At 44.7% G+C, this 26,240-nt stretch overlaps 1 protein-coding gene and 1 pseudogene across 8 annotated transcripts in view; one reads left to right on the forward strand and one right to left on the reverse strand.

Moving 5' to 3' along the window:
* PARL (presenilin associated rhomboid like) overlaps window positions 1–19,178 on the reverse strand; it is a 58,724-nt gene extending 39,546 nt beyond the window's left edge. For 2 of the 8 annotated variants that reach the window (XM_016942380.3, XM_016942378.3), the window contains exons 1-3: window positions 18,987–19,165; window positions 1,902–2,097; window positions 660–800 (exon numbers count right to left, since the gene is read on the reverse strand). In XM_016942380.3, the coding sequence (XP_016797869.2) occupies window positions 660–800; window positions 1,902–2,097; window positions 18,987–19,111 (462 nt within the window). In that variant the 5' untranslated portion in view covers window positions 19,112–19,165. Of the gene's footprint in view, window positions 1–659; window positions 801–1,901; window positions 2,098–18,986 lie in introns of all 8 variants that reach the window. The other 6 variants (XM_016942381.3, XM_063806424.1, XM_016942377.2 and 3 more) reach the window with 5 other exon arrangements.
* A 2,615-nt stretch (window positions 19,179–21,793) lies between these two features.
* On the forward strand, window positions 21,794–22,736 carry LOC107970856 (small ribosomal subunit protein uS2-like; annotated as a pseudogene).
* Window positions 22,737–26,240: the final 3,504 nt, after the last annotated feature.

A 26,240-nucleotide genomic window follows, 5' to 3' on the forward strand; every position in this document is an offset into this window, starting at 1 on the left:
GCTTCTTGGGTTCAGGCGATTCTCCTGCCTCAGCTTCCTGAGTAGCTGGGGCCACAGGCATGCACCACCAAGCCTGGCTAATTTTTGTATTTTCAGTAGAGATGGGATTTCACTATGTTGGCCAGGCTGGTCTCCAGCTCCTGACTGCCTTGGCCTCCCAAAGTGCTAGGATTATAGACTTGAGCCGCTGTGCCCGGCCAACGTTAACATTTTTAACAACTATCCGTGGTGATTTTTGATGCATGTGGGTAGAGGGACAGAATTCTGGAACACTGTTAAGTACAACACCAGATATATAAAACAGTAATCAATACTTACTGTGAAGAATATTAAGTGCACTGACTTGACATCCATTAATCTGATGTTGCCATTAACTAAAAGCACTTCATAAATAACCAGGCTTCAAAACTTGGGATTACTAGTAGAGTAACTACGGTCAACTATAATCTATAGTATATTTCAAAATAGCTAGTGGAGAACAATTCAAATATACCTAGCATAAAGATAAATGTTTAAGGTGATAGATATTCAATTACTCAGATTTCATTATTACACATTATGTGAATGCATCATGTACACTGAAAACACGTGCATCTATTAAGTATCAGTTTTTTAAAACCGTGATTAACTAGAAGAAAGAAAGCAGTGTTTATCTTTACCTCCTTTCTGAAGTCTCCTTCTTTTTGTGGTCTTATGCTATCCAACCAATCAGCTTTTATACCATCAAAATAACTCTGGACCCTGGATTTCAGTGATTCATATTGCCAAATAGCAGCTGATCCAAATGCACAGCCTGTAAACTATATAAAATTAGATATATTACAAAATAGATTTAAGAGGGAAATAGATCTATACATTATTTCCAAGGAGAATTCTTCACTGTCATTGCTTTTTACAAACCAACAGAAGGGAATACTTGGCACAGTGAAACCTAATAAGTGAAAAGGGCTTTTTTTTTTCTTTTTGAGATGGAGTTTCACTCTTGTCTCCCAGGCTAGACTGTAATGGTGCGATATGGGCTCACTGCAACCTCTGCCTGCCAGGTTCAAGTGATTCTCCTGCCTCAGCCTCTAGAGTAGCTAGGATTACAGGTACCTGCCTCCAGGCCCGGCTAATTTTTGTATTTTTAGTAGAGACGGGGTTTCATCATGTTGGCCAGAGGGGTCTCGAACTCCTGACCTCAGGTGATCCACCCACCTTGGCCTCCAGTGCTGGGATTACAGGCGTGAGCCACTGTGCCTGGCCAAAGAGGACATTTTATTGTTTCCCATTGTATTAACTTCACAATACCCTGGGGCCTGTTTCCAGCTATAAATCCTCAAATAAAACTGAAAATACCAACTTAGCACCGCTTGAAATGCTGTACCAAACAAGGCCCATATGTTTATTCTCTAGGGCTTACATAAGTAAGCCAGAATTTAATAATAAAAGCAATTTTTAAGTTCAGACTCTAGGCCGGGCGCAGTGGCTCACTCCTGTAATCCCAGAACTTTGGGAGGCCAAGGCGGGTGGATCATGAGGTCAGGAGATCAAGACCATCCTGGCTAACAAGGTGAAACCCCGTCTCTACTAAAAATACAAAAAATTAGCCAGGCGTGGTGGCCAGCGCCTACAGTCCCAGCTACTTGGGAAGCTGAGGCAGGAGAATGGTGTGAACCCAGGAGGCGGAGCTTGCAGTGAGCCGAGATCGCGCCACTGCACTCCAACCTGGGCGACTGAGTGAGATTCCGTCTCAAAAAAAAAAAAAAAAAAATTCAGACTCTATAATTAGAATTCATGAGCCCAGCTCCTTTTGATCCCCCCTCCACCTGTCCTTACTTTAAGGGAGCCCAAATGGGACAAAGTACTTTAACACTGCATTTGTAGCAAGGTAGGTAACTCCTAGCAAAGTGAGCTCTTACCCCAACAGTAAAAAATAAAGGTTTTATGAGACTCCTTATAGGATAGGGAGAAGGATAAAAGACTGTTTCTTCCACAGGAGGAATCAAAGCACTTCTCTTATATGCTTCACCACTTGTCCCTGTGTCTGATCTTCGAGGTTCAACCTTCCTGGGTGCTTTTCTGAATCCGCATTTTTGTTGAATAAAGAAGTTAAACCTATGGGGCAAAAATAACAGATTAGAAACACAGTGGCGTCTTGCAAACATCAACTTCTATGAGCCTCCACTTGGCCTGCATCATCACCATCTCAATTTATTCTCACTCTACAGTCCAAAAACAGCCAAGACTCCTACTCTCAGACAGAATTCAGTCACAAAATTCAACCTTTCTGGAAAAGGTGACACACAAACTACAGCAACTTCAGAGGATACTACTTTGGGCTATTACTTTCTATCAGTCAACAAAATAATTTGTACCCATCCTCTACACAGAAAGAATCTGAAGACCTGGTAAAAAGCTAGAGAACTCTAAATCGTCAGTTTCTTTTTTTTTTTTTTTTTTTTTCCCGAGACAGGGTCTCCCTCCCTCTGTCGCCCAGGCTAGAGTATGATTACTCCCTCCCTCTGTCGCTCAGTGGTACGATCATGGCTCACTGCAGCCTCCACGTCTCAGGCTCAAGCGATCCTCCTGCCTCAGCCTCCCAAGTAGCTGGGACTACAAGTGTAGGCTACCACATTGTTAATTTTTGTACCTTTTGTAGAGATGGGGTTCTGCCATGTTGCCCAAGCTAGTCTCGAACACTTGGGCTCACACAATCCTCCTGCCATGGCTTCCCAAGGTGCTAGGACTACAGGCATGAGCCATGGTGCCCCACCAGTTGTCAGTTTCAGTCAGAATGACTTCTGGTTTTTTGTTTAAAGTTTGGTCAATTTCTGGAACAAATATTTAAATGTATTGTCCTTGAAGCCACTCCAAATTCAATAATTATTTTCTTTTCTAAGTATTGCCCATTATAAATTAAAACACTCCTCTCACCTCTCCCCTTTATTTCACTGTTTTGGGGACATCCACCAAATTATTTGTGAGCTGTTACCCCAACAGTAAAAAAAAATTTTGTTGAGTCTTTACAGCTTGACCTCCTCAAAATATCTGACACTACTGATCATGCCTCCTAGTCCTAGCTTCTGTAACAGCACTTCCTACTCTTCAAATTCATCTTTAACTCCCGGTATCTTCCCCTTTTCCTCTACCCCATTCAAACTCAACCCATATAAATTCTTGAAACAGTCTTCTTTTTCTTTTGTAAAACTGTAACTTTCCCAGGTCACAAAGTAAAGATCCCTTTCTGTTTGTACCCTGAACATATTATCCCTTCTTATTATTATTTTGAGACAGAGTCTTATTCTGCCACCCAGGCTGGAGTACAATGACATAATCTTGGCTCACTGCAACCTCTGCCTCCCAGATGCAAGTGATTCTCCTGCCTCAGCGTCCCTAGTAGCTGGGATTATAGGCACCCACCACCACACCTGGCTAATTTTTGTATTTTTAGTAGATATGGGGTTTCACCATGTTGGTCAGGCTGGTCTCGAACTCCTGACCTCAGGTGATCCACCCGCGTTGGCCTCCCAAAGCGGGATTACAGGCATGAGCCACTGCGCCTAGCTATCCCTTATTATTATAAGGGATAATAATGTATATTATTATTATTAAGGGATATTATAATATCCCTTCTAGAAGGGTAGGTCTTTTGTCTTTGTATCCCAGCCCCTAAAACAAGCTATTTGGTTGAATTTTTGTGACCTGAATGACTTCTAAGCACATAAATGATTCAAATTTATTTTAGTCCTAACCTGAACTTTCTACTCCAGTATTTCCAACTCTATACTGAATAATGCTACTTGGATATGCTCCCCATTACTTTAAAACCAGTATATTCAAAATAGAATTAACTCATTCTCCTCTACAAACACCTCCATTTTCTGACGTACTCTTTCAATAAGACCAGAGTTCTCTCAGTTACTGAGGTTAAAAATCTAGGCTGGGGGCCGGGCACAGTGGCTCACGCCTGTAATCCCAGCACTTTGGGAGGCTGAGGCAGGTGGATCACGAGGTCAGGAGTTTGAGACCAGCCTGGCCAATATGGTGAAACCTCGTCTCCACTAAAAATACAAAAATTAGCCGGGTGTGGTGGTGCACACCTGTAGAGTCCCAGCTACTCGGGAGGCTGAGGCAGAAGAATCGCGTGAACCTGGGAGGCAGAGGTTGCAGTGAGCCGAGACTGTGCCACTGCATTCCAGCCTGGGAGACAAAGCGAGACTCCATCTCAAAAAAAAAAAAAAAAAAAAAAAAAAATCTAGGCTGGGCACAGCGACTCACACCTGTAATCCCAGCATTTTGGGAGGCCGAGGCAGGCAGATCACCTAAGGTCAGGAGTTCAAGACCAGTCTGGCCAACACTGGGAAACCCTGTCTCTACTAAGAATACAAAAATTAGCTGGGCGTGATGGTGTACACCTGTAATCTCAGCTACTCGCGAGGCTGACGCACGAGAAGTGCTTGAACCCGGGAAGTGGAGGTTGCAGTGAGCCAAGATCACACCACTGCACTCCAGCATAGGTGACAGAGTAAGACCCTGTCTCAAAAAAAAAAAAAAAAAAAATCTAGAAGTCATTTTGGAGTTATCTTTCCTTTATTCTTATTCAATTAAAAGCCAACTCTATCAAAAATACTTTTAAAATTCCTAGTCTAGTCCCTTATCTCATGCCTGGATCATGGCAACACTTTCCTTAACTTCAAACACTTTAACCTGTTGCATGTTCTTCTGGCCTCACATTGCTTTTCCTCAACATTCTATAGTTTCTCAAATGTCCCTCACAGGGCCAAAAATCTCTTCCTAATTCTAATGCAACTCCTTAGCTCATCCCTTCTGGCCTGGAATACGCCACCATTTCCTAGCAGATCTCCTTGCTTCCAGTACTGCCCCACTCCAAGTGCATCCTTCACATTGTATTAAGCACAAATGTAATGTTCCCTTGCTTTAAACCCCACAATAACTTTTCATCACCCCATCAAACTCAGCACACATCCCTTCAATCCGACCCCTTCCTCTCTCGCCACTTCCTCCCTCTGCCACCTCAAATCCTCTCTATACCTGTTATACTGACTTTCTTGCAGTTCCTATGATCTGCTTTGCTCTCTTAACTACGACAATGCTACTCATATTTTGGTATATACTTCCCTTTAACTTTTTTGGGCCCTTCAGATTTCAGTTAATATACCTCCTCCTCCAGGAAGTCTTCCCTAGCTGCCCCAGGCTGGGTACTTCTCTCCTTTGCACTTCTAGAGTTCCAAAGCAGTTTTTTAATACTTATCTCCACTACTGCCCACGCCCCCATTAGATTACAGTTTTATATTCATTATATCTCTATCACCAAGTCTAGTCCCTAATAAAAGGTCAATAATTATCTGTCAGAATAAAAAAGGGATCAAAAAATGATTAAGCTTTATTCTGAGTAACTCAAAGTAAGATGGTACTATACTCAAAGTAAGGTGGTACTATACTCAAAGTAAGGTAGTACTATACTGAAAGTAAGGTGGTACTATTCTCAAAGTAAGGTGGTACTATACTCAAAGTAAGGTGGTACTATTCAATAAGATAAGGAAAATTGGAAGCCTCAAAATAGGCAACTGGGAGGTAAGAGACGAACAATTCCAGCTGGGGTACTGTTTAAAATGCTTGCAGTCATGGCAGCTTCATTCCTCTAGCTAAAAACTGAAACTTAAATTTCCATTAACAGGAGAAATTCTGTGGTATATTCATATAATGGAATATTACACTTGGCCAAAAAAAAAAAAAAAACAAAGGCTGGGGTGGGGTGGGGAAAAACTAATCATACATCATGGATAACTCTCAAAAACACTTTTGGCAAAAGAAGTCAAATACAAAAGAGTACATGATATGTGATTCTGTGACTTCCATTGCTAAGAAGTTGACAGACACACTAACCTGTAGTGATAAATATTAGATGAGCGATTGCCTGGAATGGGTGGGGCTTGACAGGAAAGGAGCAAGAGAAAACTTGCTGGGATGATGGCCATCTTTATCTTGATTTAGGTGATAGTCACACAGGTGTATACATTAATCAGAATGCACTGGCTGTATATTTAATACTTATACATTTTACTATATGTAAACTATATCTCAATAAAGTATTTAAAAGAATGCTCATAGGACATCCAGGTGGAGGTATCTTAATAGGCATTTTGGAAATAAATGAAACTCAGAATAATAGTATAGCTGCTACTACTATTACTTGCCTAGAATGCATTTTTTTTTTTTTTTTTTTTTTTTTGAGATGGAGTTTCGCTCTTGTTGCCCAGGCTGGCATGCAATGGCGTGATCTCAGCTCACTGCAACCTCCACTTCCCAGGTACAAGCGATTCTCCTGTCTCAGCCTTCCAAGTAGCTCGGATTTCAGGCATGCACCGCCACACCTGGCTAATTTTTTTGTATTTAGTAGAGACGAGGTTTTACCACGTTAGTCAGGCTGGTCGCGAACTCCTGACCTCAGATGATCCACCCGCCTCGGCCTCCCAAAGTGCTGGGATTACAGGCATGTGCCACCATGCCTGGCCTAAGAATGCCCTTTCTCTTCAACACTGAGTCCACTCAATTCAACTCAGAAATCACAGTGAGGAAAGTGATTATAAAGTAATTTGACTTGAGATTTTAATTTCAGAATTTATACTTCCAAATAAGTGATATTCCTTTCAAAGAAATCTATTACAGAAAAAGCAGAAAAGGTTTGAGTAAGTTCATCTATTTTGGAAAGTTATAAACTTATGCAACCAATGGTACTGCTGCTCTAAATGGCTCTTAACTCCCTTCAGAGCCTGTTACCAGTCTTATAATGAATATCCTTTAGCAAACGCTGTTGAATAGCTAATCCCAAATCTATTTCCAACCCTTTCCTCTTGCCTGCTTTTTCTGTAATAGGAAATATCTTCACTTTTCCAGGCTCCCCTAGAGCTAGCGGTAACCATATCACACAGGATTACAGCCAAATGAAACATAAGAATTTTTCAGGAGCCCCTTGGAAAGGTTTTGCTTACCTGATAAAAATGGACACGTCACTGATGTCAAGCACGCCCCCTTCTTTCTGCCTTAAATAAGAATATAATGCCTAGAGACGAGGCAGTCATCTCAAATGCCAAGAGAAAGGCCAAGGGATTCAGACACTAACCTTGACATTTTTGAGCCACTGAGCAGACACTAGCCACTTACCTCCCATCATCCTATATTTGATAAATAACTCTCCTTCTTATTTAAACAACCACCAGTTTATTTACTGCCAAATGTATTCCTGGTATAATTTTTAAAGTGGCAGATGTTAACTTTTTGCAACTGGATTTGATTTAAAGATCCCAAAGTAACCTGGAGATAGGTCTAGTAAGTAAAGTTGCAATTAATTAATCAAAACAAGTAATGCCACTTTGGGCCAAAACAAAGGTGTATCATAAAGTAATAGGAATATATTTACCATAAAGATGACAAGTTGACAGCCGGGCATGGTAGCTCACGCCTGTAATCCCAGCACTTTGGGAGGCTGGGGTGGGAGGATCACCTGAGGTCAAGAGTTCGAGACCAGCTTGGCCAACATGGTGAAACTCCATCTCTGCTAAAAATACAAAACTTAGCTGGGCATGGTGGCGCACGCCTGTATTTTGATTACAGGCGTGGTGGCACATGCCTGTAATCCCAGCTACTCAGGAAGCTAAGGCAGGAGAATCTCTAGAACCCAGGAGGCAGAGGTTGCAGTGAGGCGAGATTGCACCACTGCACTCCAATGTGAGAGCTCCTGAGTGACAGAGCAAGACTCCGTCTCAAAAAAAAAAAAAAAATAATTAATTAATTAAAGATGGCAAGTTGTAACCCAGTAATCTTGGTTCCTAGCATTTGTCATGTACTGGACTGAGAAATACAAAGGATAAGAAATACAAAGGATTTGTATTTCCAACAGCTTAATACTACACAATCAATTCTAATAAAAAATTACTTCTACCTGTCACCAATTCACTTAAAATTTTGAAGCACAAGTTTTAAAAGGAACATAAACACGCTAGGTTGGGAATCTGGACTTGAAGCAAAGCCAGACCTTTTTGCCTAAAATATATACCTCGAGGATCTCACCAGAAGTGTGCGTCAAGCTGAGGACATTAAGAGTACATTACACAAGCTGGCCCCAGGGTTAAGTTCAGAACTTATCAGTAGGTACACATACTGAATACATCACACACAGGCATACCTCCATTTATTGTACTTGACAGATATCCCAAGTTTGTTACACAAGTTGAAGGTTTGTGGCAACCATACATCTAGCATGTCTTTTGGCACCATTTTTCCAACAGCATGCACTCACTTGGTGGCTCTGTGTCACATTTTGGTAATTCTCACAACACTTCCATTTTTTCGTATCTGTTATGGTGATTTGTGATCAGTGACCTTTGATGTTACTACTGAAATTGTTTTGGGTGCCATGAACCATGAGACAATGAACTTAATAATGTTGTGTAGGTTCTGACTGCTCTACCAACCAGCCATTGCCCACCTTTCCCTCTCCTTGGACCCCCCTATTCCTTGGAACACAACAATATTGACACTGGTCAATTAATAACCCTACAATCACCGCTAAGTGTTCAAGCTGAAAGGAACAGTCACATGTCTCTGGCTTGAAATTATTAGAAATAATTTTTTTTTTTTTTTTTGAGATGGAGTTTTGCTCTATCACCCAGGCTGCAGTGCAGTGGCGCGATCTCGACTCACTGCAACCTCCACCTCTCGGGTGCAAGCGATTCTCCTGCCTCAGCCTCCCAAGTAGCTGGGACTACAAGCACCTGCCACCACACCGAGCTGATTTTTGTATTTTTAGCAGAGATGGGGTTTCGCCATGTTGGCCAGGCTGGTCTCGAACTCAAACCTCACGTGATCCTCCCGCCTCGGCCTCCCAAAGTGCCCAGCCAATTAGAAATAATTAAGCTTAGTGAAGAAGGCATGTCAAAAGCTGAGATAGGCCAAAAGCTAAGCCTCTGGCACAAACAGCCAACTTGCAAATACAAAGAAACAATTCTTGCCGGACATGGTGGCTCACAGCTGTAACCCCAGCACTTTGCGAAGCTAAGGCAGGAAGATCACTTGAGTTCAGGAGTTTGAAACCAACCTGGGCACCATAGTGAGATCCTGTCTCTATAAAAAATTTAAAAATTAGCCAAGTGTGGTGGCTTGCGCCTATAGTACTAGCTACTTGGGAGGCTGAGGCAGGAAGATCACTTGAGCCCAGGAGGTCAAGGTTGCAGTGAGCTACAAATGCATTGCTGCACTCCAACCTGGATGACAGAACTAGACTCTGTATCAACAACAGCAAAACTACTGAAGGAAATTTTAAGTGCTACTCCTGAGAAGAGAAAAATAGTAGGCTGGGTGTGGTGGCTCACACCTGTAATCCTAGAACTTTGGGAGGCCAAGACGGGAGGATCAACTGAGGTCAGGAGTTCGAGACCAGCCTGGCCAACAATGTGAAACTCCACCTCTACTAAAAATACAAGAATTACCTGGGCGTGGTGGCGGGCAACTGTAATCCCAGCCACTGGGGAGGTTGAGGCAGGAGAATCGCTTGAACCTGGGAGGTGGAGGCTGCAGTGAGCTGAGATTGTGCCACTGCACTCCAGCCTGGGCGACAGAGCAAGACTCCGTCTCCAAAAAAAAAAAAAAAAGAGTAAGAAAGCAAAACAGCCTTATTGCCAACATGGAAAAAATTACATGAATAGAAGATCAAATCAGCCACAACATTACCTTAAGCCACAGCCAATCTAGAGCAAGACTAACTCCTTCAATTCTATGAAGGCTGAAAGGATTGAGGAAGCTGCAGGAAAAAAGTCTGAAGCTAGCAGAGGTTGGTTCATGAGGTTTAAGGAAACAAGCTGTCTCTATAACACACAAGTACAACTTGAATCAGCAAGTGTGGATGTAGAAACTGCAGCAACTTATCAAGAAGATCCTAAGATGAAGGTGGCTACACTAAACAGATCTGCAAAGCAGACAAAACAGCCTTCTATTGGAAGAAGATGCCATCTAAGACTTTCATAGCTACAGGTGAGGAGGCAATGCCTGGCTTCAAAGCTTCAAAGGACAGGCTGACTTCATTAGGCACTAATGCCGTTGGTGACTAAGTTGAAGCCAATGCTCATTTACCATTCTGAGAATCCTAGAACCCTTAAGAATGATGGTAAACTACTCTGCCCGTGCTCTATAAATCGAACAACAAAGCCTAGATTACAGCACTCCTGTTTACAGCATCGTTTATGGAATATTTTTTATTTGTTTATTTTTACTTTTTGAGATGGAGTCTCACTCTGTCGCCCAGGCTGGAAGTACAGTGGCACTATCTCGGCTCACTACAACCTCCGCCTCCCAGGTTCAAGCAGTTCTCCTGCCTCAAGCCTCCGAGCAGCTGGGATCACAGGCGCCTGCCATCATGTCCGGCTAATTTTTGTGTTTTTAGTAGAGATGGGGTTTCACCGTGTTGGCCAGGGTGGTCTTGAACTCCTGATCTCAGGCGATCCACCCGCGTTGGCCTCCCACAGTGCTGGTATTATAGGCGCAAGCCACTGTGCCCAAACGGTTTACCAAATATTTTAAGCCCAATGTTGCGACAAAATGCTGAGAAAAAAAGATTCCTTTCAAAATACTACTGTTCATTGACAATGTACCTGGTCACCCAAGAGCTCAGATGCACAGGTACAAGAAGATGAATGTTGTTTTCATGCCTGCTAACACAATGTCCATTCTGCAACCACCTACATCAAGCAGGAATTTCAACTTTTAAGTCTTATTATTTAAGAAATATATTTTCTTTTTTTATTCCCCTAAGAAATACATTTTGTAAAAAAAAAAAAAAAAAAAAAAAGAAGAAGAAGAAGAAAAAGAAAGAAAGAAAGAAAGAGAAATACATTTTGTAAGGCAATAGCCACAGAGTGATTTTTCTGATGGATCTGGGCAAGGTAAACTGAAAAGCTTCTGGAAAGGATCTACCATTCTAGATGTCATCGGGAACATTCATGATTCATGAGAGGAGGTCAAAATACCAACATTAACAGGAGTTTAGAAGAAGTTGATTACAACACTCGAGTATGACTTTGAGGGGCTCAAGACTTGAGTGGAGGAAGTAACTGCAGATGCGGTAGAAACAGAAAGGGAACTAGAGGCTGGGTGCAGTGGCTCATGCCTGTAATCCCAGTACCCTGGGAGGCCGAGGCAGGCAGATCACCTGAGGTCAGGAGTTCGAGACCAGCCTGGCCAACATGGTGAAACCTCATCTTTTTTAAAAATTCAAAAAAATTAACTGGGCATGGTGGTGGGTGCCTGTAATCCCAGCTACTCAGGAGGCTGAGGCAGGAGAATCGCTTGAACTAAGGAGGCAGAGGTTGCAGTGAGCCAAGATCGCGCCATTGCACTTCAGTCTGGGTGACAGGAGTGAAACTCCATCTCGAAAAAAAAGAAAGAGCAAGAGAACTAGAATTAGAAGTGGAGCCTGAAGATGTGATTGAATTGCTGCAATCTCATGATCAAACTTGAACAGATGAGAAGTTGTTTCTTATGGATGAGCGAAGGAAGTGGTTTGAGATGGAATCTACTGCTGGTGAAGACACTGTGAACACTGTTGAAATGACAACAAAGGATTTAGATTACATAAACCTAGCTGATAAAGCAGCAGCACGGTTTGAGAGGATTTACTCCTACTCTGAAAGAAGTTCTACTGTGGATAAAATACTATCAGACAGCATCACATGCTACTGAGAAATCTTTTGTGAAAGGAGGAGTCAATCAACGTGGCGAACTTCATGTTGTCTTATTTTAAGAAATTGCCACCGCTACCCCAACCTTCAGTAACCGCCACTCTGATCAGTCCACAGCCATCAACAGAGGCAAGACCCTCCACCAGCAAAAAGATTATGACTCACTGCAGGCTCAGATGATTATTAGAATTTTTTAGTAATAAAGCTTTTTAAAATTAAGGTATCTACATCTTAACAAACCACACTAAAATGCCCTGGCTTAAAACCATAATTTATTACTTTTTTTTTTTTTTTGAGACAGTGTCACCCAGGCTGGAGCACAGTGGCATGATCTCGGCTCACTGCAATCTCCACCTCCCAGGTACAAGCAATTCTCCTGTCTCAGCCTCCTGAGTAGCTGGGACTACAGGCACACACCAGCACACTTGGCTAATTTTTGTATTTTTAGTAGAGATGGGGTTCCATCATATTGGTCAGGCTGGTCTCGAACTCCTGAGCTCAAGTGATCCACCCGCCTCGGTCTCCCAAAGTGCTGGGATTACAGGCGTGAGCCACCGCGCCCAGCCCCAGCCAGTACTCTTGACTGCTTAATCAGAGCTGGAGAGTCTCAGATGGCTTCACTCGTACCTGGAGCCTTAGTGCTGGTTGTTGTCTGCTTGCTCTTTCACTGCCCAGTCCTTGGTGTTCAGTAGTCTAGCGGGGGCTTCTACCATGACAGAGGGAGTGTTCCAAGTGGGCAAAGGCAAAAGCTGCAAGGTCTTCTGAGGCCGACTCTGGACCTTGCACAATATTACTTCCACCACATGCTACCGATCAAACTAAGCCGCAAGTCCAACCCAGCTCCAAGGAATAGGGAAGTTGACTCCAACTTCGGATAAGAACTACAAAATATTGTGGCCATGGTGTTTTATCTACCACACTAGATGTGGCAGAGGCAGTTATGCTTCCTAGTCTAGAGCAGTAATTCTCAATTCTGGCTATACATTAGAACTGCCTGGTGAGCTCTTAAAAGTCCTACACCATGGCTCTACCTTATAACAAATGAGAATCTCCAGGAGTGGACCCAAGGCCTTAGTAGTTGTAAGACCTCCCCAGGTGATTCTCATGTGCCGCCAGAGTCAAGATCTATTCATACCACAGGTTTGGGGAAACTTTAGTCTACATACAAATCACCTGGAAATCTCATTAAAAACATTGTAATTTAGTAGGTCTGGGGCAAGGTGAGTCTGAGATTTTGCATATCTAAACAAGCGCCTAAATTAGGGGTTGTCAAACTGCGGCCTATAGAGTGGATTTGAGTCTCCAACTAAGAATGGTTTTCACACGTTTAAAGAGTTGTTTAAAAAGAAAGAGAAAGAATATGCGACAAAGACCACATGTGGCCGTATTTTCTATCTGACCTTTTACAAACTAAGTTTGCCAAACCCCTGTCCTAGATGATACCCAAACTGCTAGTTCATGAACCACTTGGAATAGCAAGGAGCTAGAACCTGATTCCTCACTCTTCCAATAATACTTGTACTTAAATTAGAATGGTTTGTTGTCCCACAGATTAATCCTATCTAGGTAACCAAATAAAGAATTCCAATACAAATGTTTCACTAGGACTTACTCCCAGCATCCATGCCCTCTTCTCCTTTTCCAAACCATACTCTAGAATTTCCAGCCATTTCATTTGATGAGACACACCAAGCCCACGATTGGCTTAAGCCAAATTTCACATCCCATTCCTTGGCAACATCAAGGGATTCAAGGATGGGCACCTGTCCCAAGTTAGGCCAATCTGGTCCAGTGAAATTCCATTTCAAGATTTTGTTTGTGATAACGGAGAAGACAACTTTTTTTTCTGCTAGATTTGCACCTAAAAATATATAGCCCCAAGAGCTGCTGGCAGCCATCTTATAACCACAAGGAGATAGCATGCTGAGAATAAAGCCAACATTTAGGAAACAGAGACAAGCCATGGCGAAAATGGTGTCTGGTGACAATTTGAGACACTGGACTTGTCTCGCTAGAAGCCAGTCCTACCTCTACACTTTTGAACTTCATAAACCAATAAATTCCCCTAATTGTTTAGGTCAGTTAGAGTTTGGTTTTCTATTGGAATAAGGATGCTTTTAGATGTAGTATGTTTATTACATATTATATAAGGTACATTTTCTCTTTTTAGTGAGCTTTCATTTTAAATTTCCTTTTTTTTTTTGGTGGGCAGGGGGGAGGTCCTCGCTCTGTCACCCAGGCTGGAGTGCAGTGGCACCATCTCAACTCACTGCAACCTTCGCCTCTCGAGTTCAAGTGATTCTCCTGCCTCAGCCTCCCAAGTAGCTGGGATTACAGATGCCTGCCACCAGGACCGACTTTTTTTTTTTTTTTTTTTTTTTGTATTTTTAGTAGAGACAGGGTTTCGCCATATTGGCCAGGCTGGTCTCGAACTCCTGACCTCAGGTGATCCGCCTGCCTCGGCCTCCCAAAGTGCTCCCAAAGGATTACAGGAGTGAGCCACTGCACCCAGCCTTAAATTTCTTAAAGTGTGAAACAAGGAAAAGCATGATAAATGTCCCTAATTGCAAATGTTTGCTATCTTATTCACAGGTTTAGGTTATTCACCTCTTCCCAATCAGATGGGTATATAAGACAGGGAAATAAATTACTTACCTGAATAAGTTGGAAAACAAAGTGAAGCGCCGCAATAAAATGGATGGGGATGGGAAAGAGGGTCCCTTGAGGCATATGACAACTCACGACAGCAGGCCTGCCTTGACTCTGCTGCTTTGGTCCTTCTGCCAGGAACTAGTGATTTGGGGAAGCAATCAAATGTGCTCAAAGTGGGAGGATGTCATGAATACTTAAGTTGCCACCAGCCACAGTTATAGTTCAGTTTTTTTTTTCCGTTTTTAAGACACAGTTTTGCTCCTGTTGCCCAGGTTGGAGTGTAATGCCGTGATCTCGGCTCACTGGAACCTCCGCTTCCCGGGTTCAGGCGATTCTCCTTCCTCAGCCTCCCAAGTAGCTGAGATTACAGGCGCCTACCACCACACCTGGCTAATTTTTGTGTTTTTAGTAGAGAGGGGGTTTCACCACGTTGGCCAGGGTGGTCTCGAACTCCTGACCTCAGGTGATCCGCCCACCTCAGCCTCCCAAAGTGCTGGGATTACAGGCATGAGCCACTGTGCCTGGCCAGCTCAGATTTTTTTTTTTTTAATACAATCCTATAACTTTTAAGTAGAAAAAGTTACACCAATATATGTGTTCACCTAATAGTGACAACACAGTCTCATAAATGTTTTGGTTTTTTATTTTTTGGGTCTTTTTTTGAGACAGGGTTGCACTCTCTCACTCAGGCTGGAGGACAGTGGCGCCCTCATAGCTCACAGCAACCTTCACCTTCCGGCCTCAAGCAATCCTCCTCCCTTAGCCTCCCACGTGGCTGGGACCAGAGGCAAGCACCACCATACCCACTAATTTTTTTTTACTTTTTGTAGAGACAGGAGTCTCCCTATATTGCCCAGGCTGGTCTCAAACTCCTAGACTCAAGTGATCTTCCTGCCTCAGCCTCCCAAAGTGCTGGGACTGCAGGCCTGTGCCACCGCACAGCCTTTGTGCATTTTTTTTTCTTTTTTCAGATGAAGTCTTGCTCTTGTCCCCCAGGCTGGAGTACAGTGACGCAATCTCGGCTCACTGCAACCTCTGCTTCCTGGGTTCAAGGGATTCTCCTGCCTCGGCCCCCCGAGTAGCTGGAATTACAGGCCCCTGCCACCGTGCCTGGCTAATTTTTGTATTTTTAGTAGAGACGGGTTTTCACCATGTTGGCCAGGCTGGTCTAGAACTCCTGACCTCAGGTGATCCACCCGCCTCGGCCTCCCAAAGTGCTGGGATTACAGGCATGAGCCACTATGCCCAGCCTGTGCATTGTTTTTAAGAGTGCAACGGTAAAGACAATACAACTTAAATATACAGGTCAGTGTTAATGTTTATGTTACTCAAGATTTGTATGAACAAATTAAGTAGAAATGGCCTAATGTTCAAATGGAGACAAAATGTGTCTAAGCACACACAATTGATTAGATTCATTCCACTTAAAACAAAATAGAGCCCGAGGCATGGTAGTGTGTACCTGTAGTCCTTGCTACCAGGCAGGCTGACGGGGGGGATCCCTTGAACCCAGGAGTTTGAGGCTGCAGTGAGCTATGATAGTGCCACTGCACTTCAACCTAGGTGACAGAACAACTCGCCTCTAAAAAATACAAAAGATACTGGGCGGGAGGATGGATTCTACATAAACTCTGGCATAACAAAATTATTTTCTTGACCCCATCTTGAGTTAATAGATGGTCAGTTAATAGATGGTCAGTTAAAACAAAATATAATATATACGATTGACTAATATGTCAAGTATCTTACTTAAAGATATTTTGAGGCTAGGCATGGTGACTCAAGCCTGTAATCCCAACACTGGGAGGCAGAGGCAGGCAGATCACTTGAGACCAGGAGTTCGAGACCAGCCTGGCCAACACAGCAAAACCCCGTCTCTACAAAAAACACAAAACTTAGCTAGGCATCATGGTGGTGCATGCCTGTAATCCCAGCTACTCGGGAGGCTGAGGCAGGAGAATCGCTTGAACCCGGGAGGCGGAAGTTGCAGTGAGCTGAGATCGTGCCACTGCACTCCAGCCTGGGAAACAGAGCAAGACAATGTCTCTAAAAAAAAAAAAAATATATATATATATATATATATATACACACACACACACACACACATATATATACACATATATACACACACATATATATACACACACATATACACACATATATACACACATATACATATATGCACATATATACACACATACACACACTAATATACACACATATATACACATATATACACACACATATATACATATATACACACATACATATATATGCACATATATATACACACACATATATATAGAGAGAGAGAGAGACAGAAAGAGAGAGACTATCATCTCAATATAAACTTTCCATACAAATGGCAAGTTTTTTAAAAATATAAAATGTTAAGTGTTACAATTCAACTATTTTCTTCCCTTGGATAGTTTCATACAACTGGCAAATTAAACAGGTTTCCACTTTCAAGCCTCAAACCTTGGTAACAGTAAAGTCTACGAGGAGCCCAAATAAGATTTTTTTTTCCCTTTTGTGTAAAAGGCCAGATAGAAGATATTTCGGTCTTTGTGGACTACTGAAATCTGTCACATATTACTATTTTTGTTTTACAATCCTTTAAAAATGTAAACCATTCTTGGCTGGTGGGCCGCCTTGGGCCTGCAGTAGTTTTCAGACCCTAGTATCACCACCTAGAGTGCTTGTAAAATGCAAATTCCTGGTCCCACTTCGGGCCTATTATTAATACATCAAATGACAAGGATTGGGTCATTCTTCTGCACGCTAATTTCAAAGCCATAAGAAGTCAACATACAGCTAATAAAGGTTATATATAAGGTAAACTGGTACTATTAACTTTAAGAACTTATTTCCAGAGGCAAATGCTCTATTTCAGGCCTACATTCTCATGTATATTTTTTATGCAACCACGAAAATGTCATTTTCAAACTTTCTATACAAATGGCAAGCTTTTCAGACATTAAATACTAATCTTCAACATTTCATGTGTTTCTGGTTCACTGTTTCAAATGGTCTTTATACTCAATTTTTACTAGAGGCTCATTAGTTTTCTTTTGCTTCCCCTTCCTAAAACCAATACGGTGATGTGTACATAAATCTTAAATGTTTAACACACTTCCTGTTGCTTCCTAATACACGTACAGTATTTATTTATTTTACATGGAGTCTCACTCTGTTGCTCAAGCTGGAGTGCAATGGCACGATCTCGGCTCACTGCAACCTCCGCCTCCCAGGTTCAAGCCATTCTCCTGCTTCAGCCTCCCGAGTAGCTGGGATTACAGGCGCCCGCCACCATGTCCCCGCTAATTTCTTATATTTTTAGTAGAGACGGGGTTTTGCAATGTTGGCCAGGCTGGTCTTGAACTCCTGACTTCAGGTGATCCACCTGCCTCAGCCTCCCAAAGTGCTAGGATTACAGGCGTGTGAGCCACCACGCCCGGCCAGTATTAATCTTTTCTTCCCCCCTTAAACCATGCAATCTCAAATGGGATTACCACCTCCATCTGTCCTCTTCCACTTCCCCAGGAGTTTAAGATTAGTGCCTGACAGATCTATGTTAGTGTATGAAGATACAATGTATGTAAAGTTTTCACAAGTCCCTGATAAAATTCACCTGGAATGCTTGTCGGACATACAGGTTCTTCCACTCCACCCACCCCTCTCCTGATTGTGATTTGGGAGGACTGGGGTGAGGCCTGGGACATAAAATCCATACAAACTCTTCAGGTGATCCTTGAGATTAGGCAATGGCTCCGCCACATTACAGCCTCGATTATTTACCACTGACTATCCCACGTGTTGATAAACAATGTTTCTTATCAGCAATCAGGTGGATTCGAGGCACCCATCTAACCAAGTCAGAAATTGGAAAGAATGAAGTTTTGAACAAAAGAGGAGGAAAATTTTCAAAGCCAAATGCACATCAGATTCTTAAACAGGTGAGGAATTTCTCTCTCAAATTAGAAATGAATTACTGTGATGCAAAAATCAGCAATACTGATCAACCACACGCTTCACACTTCTACTCGGAAGGTTCGGCAGTTTTCTTTCCAAATCAACCGGAAACGAAATCTTCCACTGTCTCAATTCAACAATAAGCCTCTCCTACGACTTCGCCAGACACAAAGTGATACCTTCCATCAGACCCCGTCCTCCCTTAGATCACAAGCTAAAGAAGGCGACTGGTTGTAATGGAACACAACCTTTATAATTAGATGGAAAAAGAATAAAAACCGCCATTCTGCCAGCTGTACTAACTGCTTCACTTCAGAAACTGGCTCAACAGTTTCCACTCGCGATTATGAAGTGTGGCACGCAATGAACCTTCAGCTTAGTTCCCCTTCCAGTCACGTCCTTCCCAATGGGAAAGGAGAAAGCGCAGGCTCGCGAGGGGCTGGGCTGGGCAAGGGGAGCGAGAAGCGAGGACTGGACGGAGGCGAGAGAGGAGAGAGAAGGGGCAGGTAAGGTGAAGGGGGTGAGCTAGGGCCAGCACAAGAGGCCCAGACGGCCTCCGCCCCTGAGGATACACGGCCAGAGCTCAGGGACCAAGAGGCGAGAAGACCAGAGCGCGGCGGCTATTACCTGCGTCCGAGGAGCTGCGGCGGGGTTAGGACCGCAGTGAGCTCCTCGCAGCTGCGGCCGCCCACCGACGCACCCCACGCCCGGCCGCAGCCCCAGCCTCTCTGCGCCCAGCCTCGCCACGCCATCTTCCCAACCTCTGCCCCACCATGGCCCGACCTTACCAACCCCAGCTGCGCAACTACTTCCGGGGCGAAGGCAACACCATAGAGCACGAGGAGCAGTCTAGAGCGCCCCCACGCGGCTGAGCGGCAGCCGAACCAGCCACGGTGCCCGGAAGACTGGCTGGCGCCCTTCTGTCCCACCGCTTCCCCTCCCACTGCTCAGCTGGCTCCGGGAGCCACCTGCGAGAGTGGCCCGGCCTCCCCGCATTTGCAGATGAGGAGGATGGGGCCAGAGCGAAGAGGGACAACTGACATTTTTTCGAGTAACGGCACATACCAGGCGCTTTGCCTAAGATCGCATTTAATCGTCACAGCACTGCTAGAGGTAGATGTCATCACTGTTTCACTTTGCCTCTGGTCAGAGGGGATAGGACTTGCCCGGAGTTGCAGGGCTGGTCCCTAGAGGAACCAACGTGGCAAGCCAAGTTTTCTTAAATTACTACTTTTTTCTGCATCTCACCACTTCGTGTTATTCTGTATGCCTTTAACAAAGTCCAAGCCTATCGGGCGGGGTGGCTCACCCCTTTAGTCCCAGCACTTTGGGAGGCCGAGGCCGGCGGATCACCTGAGGTCAGGAGTTCGATACCAGCCCGGCCAACATGGTGAAACCCCGTCTCTACTAAAAATACAAAAATTAGCCAGGCATGGTGGCAGGGGCCTGTAATCCCAGCTACTCAGTTGGCTGAGGCAGGAGAATTGCTTGAACCTGGGAGGCGGAGGTTGCAGTGAGCCGAGATTGCACCACTGCACTCCAGCCTAGGTGACAGAGCGAGATCCGTCTCAAAAAAATTACAAATACATATACAAAAATTAGCTGGCTGTGGTGGCGCAAACCTGTAATCCCAGCTACTCGAGAGGCTGAGGTGGGAGAATCACTTGAACTCGGGAGGTTGCAGTGAGCCGATATCGTGCCAGCCTGGGCAACAGAGTGAGACCCTTTCTCATAAATAAATAAGTAAATAAACACAAAATCCAAGCCTGAAATGAAAAGCGGGCTTTCACTTTTTCATAATCCATCCCTCAACTACCTGTCAGTTAGCTTGATTCCCTGCCATTCCATTCCCCCCGACCCTAGCTGCAGCCATACAGTCATTGGCCATTACTCAAAGGCACCATCCACGTTCCCACTGCTGAGCATTCATGCTACCGTTCTCACCACTGGAAACACCTAACCGACTTGTCCTTCAGGTCAGCCTCAAGTGTCACCTCTTCCAGGAGGCCTTTCCCAGACCTCCACTCCAATTTAGATTCCCTTCCTTTGTACTCACATACCACTTTATGCTTATCTCTGCAATAGCACTTCATTCATTCCATAAGCTCTTATTAAGCACCTACAGTGTGTCAGGTGATGTGTTAAACCTGGGGATACAATTGAGAAGACGCTATATCTGACCTCACAAAGATTCTATTGTATTGGGGGAGAAGGCTCTGTAGGAGTCTAGAGAGGGAGGGATATAGCCCAATTGAAGGAAGGGGCATAGGAGGCTCAGGGAGAAGGCTTCCCAGAGAAACTGATAGAGGTCACCAAGAGAAGAGGATTGAAGTGTTCCTCAGAAAGAATAGCATTTGTGATGTCTCCCAGCGCACGACTTGTTTGAAAAACTAAAATAAATTCACGCCTTTTCCACACAACCCAGAGAGGGGCCCATACGGCATTGTTCTAGATTCTCTGTGGGCGGCAAGCCATCCACGTGCCGAGGCAAGAGACCAAGGGCACGAGCTGTTCCAGTATAATAAAATATATAAAACAACAAGAGTTATACTAGATCTAGATCATAGACATGATTATATATGAATATCATTAATCATCAGTTTGTAGCAATTACTCTTTATTCCAATATTATAATAATCCTCGCTCTATAATCATAACCTAGGAAAAACCGGGCCATACAGAGGCAGGAGCTGAGGGGACATAGTGAGGAGTGACCAAAAGACAAGAGTGTGAGCCTTCTGTTATGCCCAGACAGGGCCACCAGAGGGCTCCTTGGTCTAGCGGTAATGCCAGCGTCTGGGAAGATGCCCCTTGCCAAGCGGACTGTGGTCTAGCGGTAGCGTGTCAAGGAAAAACACCTGCTACTTAGTAGTCCCCGGGGGAGTTTAGAGAAGACTCTACTCCTCCACCTCTTGTGGAGGGCCTGACATTAGTCAGGCTTTCCCGCAGTTATCCGGAGGCCTAACCGTCTCCCTGTGATGCTGTGCTTCAGTGGTCACGCTCCTAGTCTGCCTTCGTGTTCCATCCTGTACACCTGGCTCTGCCTTCTAGATAGCAGTAGCAAATTAGTGAAAGTACTAAAAGTCTCTCATAATGGTGTAAGTTGTTTCTCTCTTTGTCTCCTGTCTCTCTCTGCCTCGGCTGCCAGGCAGGGAAGGGCCCCCGTCCAGTGGACACGTGACCCACGTGGCCTTACCTATCATTGGAGATGGCTCACTCTCCTTATCCTGCCCCTTTGTCTTGTATCCAATAAATAGCAGTGCAGCCTGGCATTTGGGGCCACTACCGGTCTCCGTGTCTTGGTGGTAGTGGTCCCCCGGGCCCAGCTGTCTTTTCTTTTATCTCTTTGTCTTGTGTCTTTATTTCTATGCTCTCTCGTCTCTGCATGTGGGGAGAGACCCACCGACCCTGTGGGGCTGGTCCCTACAATTCTCACTGTAACTTATAGGGAAACTTTCACAATGTCCGGAGCCCTTGATGTCCTGCAAATGAAGGAGGAGGATGTCCTTAAGTTCCTTGCAGCAGGAACCCACTTAGGTGGTACCAACCTTGACTTCCAAATGGAGTAGCACATCTGTAAGAAGAAAAGTGATGGCGTCTACATCCTACATCTGAAGAGGACCTGGGAGAAGCAAGAAGTTTCTGCTGGCAGCTCGTGCCATCGCTGCCTTTAAAAACCCTGCTGATGTCAGTGTCATGTCCTCTAGGAATACTGGCCAGAGGGCTGTGCTGAAGTTTGCTGCTGCCACTGGAGCCACTCCAATTGTTGGCCGCTTCACTCCTGGAACCTTCACTAGCCAGACCCAGGCAGCCTTCAGGGAGCCACGGCTTCTAGTGGTTACTGATCCCAGGGCTGACCACCAGCCTCTCACAGAGACATCTTAGTTAACCTACCTACCATTGCTCTATGTCACACAGATTTTCCTCTGCGCTATGTGGACATTGCCATCACATGCAACAACAAGGGAGCTCCCTCAGTGGGTCCGAGCTGGGGGATGCTGGCCCTGGAAGTTCTGCGCGTGTGTGGCACCATTTCCCTCAAACACCCATGGGAGGTCATGCCTGATCTCTACTTCTACAGAGATCCTGAAGAGATTGGAAAAGAGGAGCAGGCTGCTGCTGAAAAGACTGTGACCAAGGAGGAATTTCAGGGCAAATGGACTGCTCCAGCTCCTGAGTTCACCGCTATTCAGTCAGGTTGGAGACTGGTCTGATGGTGTACAGGTGCCCTCTGTGCCTATTCATCAGGTCCCTACTGAAGACTGGAGTGCTCAGCCTGCCACAGAAGACTGGTCTGCAGCTCCCACTGCTCAGGCCACTGAATGGGTAGAAACAACCACTGAATGGTCTTAAGCTGTTCTTGCACAGGCTCTTAAGCAACATGGAAATAACGTTGATGGAAAATACACATCAGTTTCTAAAAAATAAATTCACTTTGGTTATATCAGAGGTGTCAAGTCTGGGATTTGGTTTTACCCTATTTGCAAGCTAAAAGATTGGATGTTGGCAAAAGACAGGAGACTCCTGGGTCAGAGACAAAACACTTTATATTACCACGGCATGTTCTCCAAGTCCCATGGTGGCAATGCCATGAGCCAAATGGATGCTGAACATGCAGTGGATTTGCATCTCAACCAAAGAATACTGAGCCTGGGGAATCTACTGTTTAATAGTGAGTTTTTATAGTAAACAAGCGAACAATCTTGAAAGGTAGAGATGTTTTCCTCAAGAGCAAAGGGCAGTTGGCTTATAACCTTGGAAGAAAGATAATATCACCCTAGAGAGCGCAGGCTTGTGTGCTGCCTATTGTAAAAGATTCTAATGCCATGGCGGGGCATAGGGGCTCACGCCTGTAATCCCAGTATTTTGGGAGGCCGAGGTGGGTGGATCACTTGAGGCAAGGAGTTCAACGCCAGCCTGGCCAACATGGTAAAACCCCATCTCTACTAAAAATAGAAAAATTAGCCAGGCTTGGTGGCACACGTCTGTAGTTCCAGCTACTCAGGAGGCTGAGGCAAGAGAATCACCTGAACCCAGGAGGCAGAAGTTGTAGTGAGCCAAGACTGTGCCACTGCACTCCAGCCTGGGGGACAAAGCGAGACTTTGTCTCAAAAAAAAAAAATAATCATTAAATAAATAAAAGATTCTGATTCAGCCAGGCATGGTGGCTCTAGCACTTTGGGAGTCCTAGGTGGGTGGATCACCTGAGGTCAGGAGTTCGAGACCAGCCTGGCCAACATGGTGAAACCCTGTCTCTACTAAAAATACAAAAATTAGCCAGGTGGTACACGCCTGTAATCCCAGCTACCCAGGAGGTTGAGGCAGGAGAATCACTGGAACCATGGAGGCAGAGGCTGCAGTGAGCTGAGATCATGCCGTTGCACTCCAGCCTGGGCAACAGAGCAAGACTCTGTCTCAAAATAAATAAATAAAAGATTCTACTTCCTCAGTTCAGAATTCCTCTCCTTAATGCAACCCACTGAGTCCGCAGGTACAGTCCAGCCCTCTTCACATTGCTCCATGAGAATTGGGACTCAAGGAACCAGCATAAAAATTCTAATAGTCTGGCTAATGCTATTGCTGTGGGTAATAAATTGTCCTTCATTTCTGACCCAGGAGTCTTGTATTTTCTGCCAGCACCCATAAAACTATACCAGGCTAACTTGTTAGTTTTCAAGTAGGGTGAAATATTAGACCCTTCATGATTCTCTATAGGGATCTGTGAATTTACCATTTCAGAGGGTGAGAGCTTCTCTTAGGGACTGAAAAGAACTTGGGTGTGGCCACAGGGCTGATGGCTGAAGAGGAACGAACTGAAAATCACTAAACATGAGGGAGCTCAGAAACGGAGAGGTCCTGGACGTTGACTGCATTGCTCACATGAACTTGAGGTCTTCAGGGTGATGGCAGGACTTGGAATGAAATCCTAACATTTCAGTGAAGAAGAGGGTGACTAGAAGGCTATTAATAGTGCTGAAGAGGTGCTAGAGATAAAGGAGACAGTTTCAGCAGAGGAGACATATGTGGTCAAGGTGGTCTTTGGGCAAGTAATCCGGAAGAATTAGGAGGGCATGAGGAGGATGCTCACCTCCGGAACCTAAGGGGCCTGGGGCTGGGGTGTGCTGCATATCCTCCGCTTGCCCCTCCAGCTCACTCTCATACACTGCTCCAGGCCACCGGAGGCTGACTTTTTTTTTTTGAGACGCTCTCTCGCCCAGGCTGGAGCACAGTGGTGCGATCTCTGCTCACTGCAACCTCCGTCTCCCAGGTTCAAGTGATTCTCCTGCCTCAGCCTCCCGAGTAGCTGGGATTACGAGTGCCCCCTACCATGCCTGGCTAATTTTTGTATTTTATTATTTTCTTTTTAGACAGAGTCTCACTCTGTCGCCAGGCTGGAGTGCAGTGGCACGATCTCAGCTCACTGCAACCTCTGCCTCCCGGGTTCAAGCGATTCTCCTGCCTCAGCCTCCTGAGTAGCTGGGATTACAGGCACACGCCACCACACCTAGCTAATTTTTGTATTTTTAGTAGAGATGGGGTTTCACCATGTTAGCCAGGATGGTCTCGATCTCTTTACTTTGTGATCCGCCTGCCTCGGCCTCCCAAAGTGTTGGGATTATAGGCGTGAGCCACTGTGCCTGGCCTAATTTTTGTATTTTTAGTAGAGACAGGGTTTCACCATATTGGTCAGGCTGGTCTTGAACTCCTGACCTCAGGTGATCCACTCGCCTCGGCCTCCCAAAGTGCTGGGATTACAGGTATGAGCCACCGCGCCCGGCCAGGAGGCTGACCTTTATGGACTACATCAATGGGCTCTCTTGCTCTCTGGCTCCTAGCTGGGCTCAGCCAATTACAGCCACAAACAAGAGATTGGAGCATAAGGGAAAAATGAGTTTAGAGCACTTATTCTTCCCAGTCCCTCCCTTCTTGAGCCACATGCATTGGCTTCTGTGTTCTCTGTTCTGAAACTCTCCTCATTGCTCCATTTGAGAGAGTGAGCGTGCCCTTTCTGATCAGAACCTGAACTGGCGCAGGAAACAAGCACCCAGAGGCTGCAGGAGCAGCCTCAGGGGACAGCCAGGGCTCAGTCAGCTGACAAAGGGAAGGACTGGGTAAGGTGTGCTGACCATGAACCAGGCGAAGGAATATTTATTGATTATTGTTAGTAGTTGCAATTTATTAGGCACTTAGCATGTACCAGGGACTGTGCTAGGTATTCTTCATGCATTATTATATTTTTAAATTTATTTTTATTTATTTATTTTTTTGAGATAGTCTCACTATATTGCCCAGGCTAGAGTGCAGTGGTGCCATCTCTGCTCACTGCAACCTCCGCCTCCTAGATTCAAGCAATTCTCATGCCTCAGCCTCCCGAGTAGCTGGGATTACAGGTGCCCACCACTAAGTCCGCCTAATTTTTGTATTTTTAGTAGAGACAAGGTTTCACCATATTTGGCCAGGCTGGTCTCGAACTCCTGACCTCAAGTGATCCGCCCGCCTTGGCCTCCCAAAGTACTGGGATTATAGGCGTGAGTCACCACACCTGGCTGCATTATTATACATATACACATATATATGTGTGTGTATATATATACATATGTATATATACATATATATACATATATACACATATATACATATATACACGTATATATATACATATATACATATATATACACGTATATATATATATATATACGTGTATATATATATATTTTTTTTTTTGAGACAGAGTCTTGTTCTGTCACCCAGGCTAGAGTGTTCTGGCGTGATCTCAGCTCACTGCAACCTCCGCCTCCCGGGTTCAAGCGATTCTCCTGCCTCAGCCTCTCAAGTAGCTGGAACTACAGGCGTGCGCCACCACACCCAGCTAATTTTTGT

This window comes from Pan troglodytes, chromosome 2 (assembly GCF_028858775.2).
Source record: "Pan troglodytes isolate AG18354 chromosome 2, NHGRI_mPanTro3-v2.0_pri, whole genome shotgun sequence".
Classification (NCBI taxonomy): Eukaryota; Metazoa; Chordata; class Mammalia; order Primates; family Hominidae; genus Pan; species Pan troglodytes.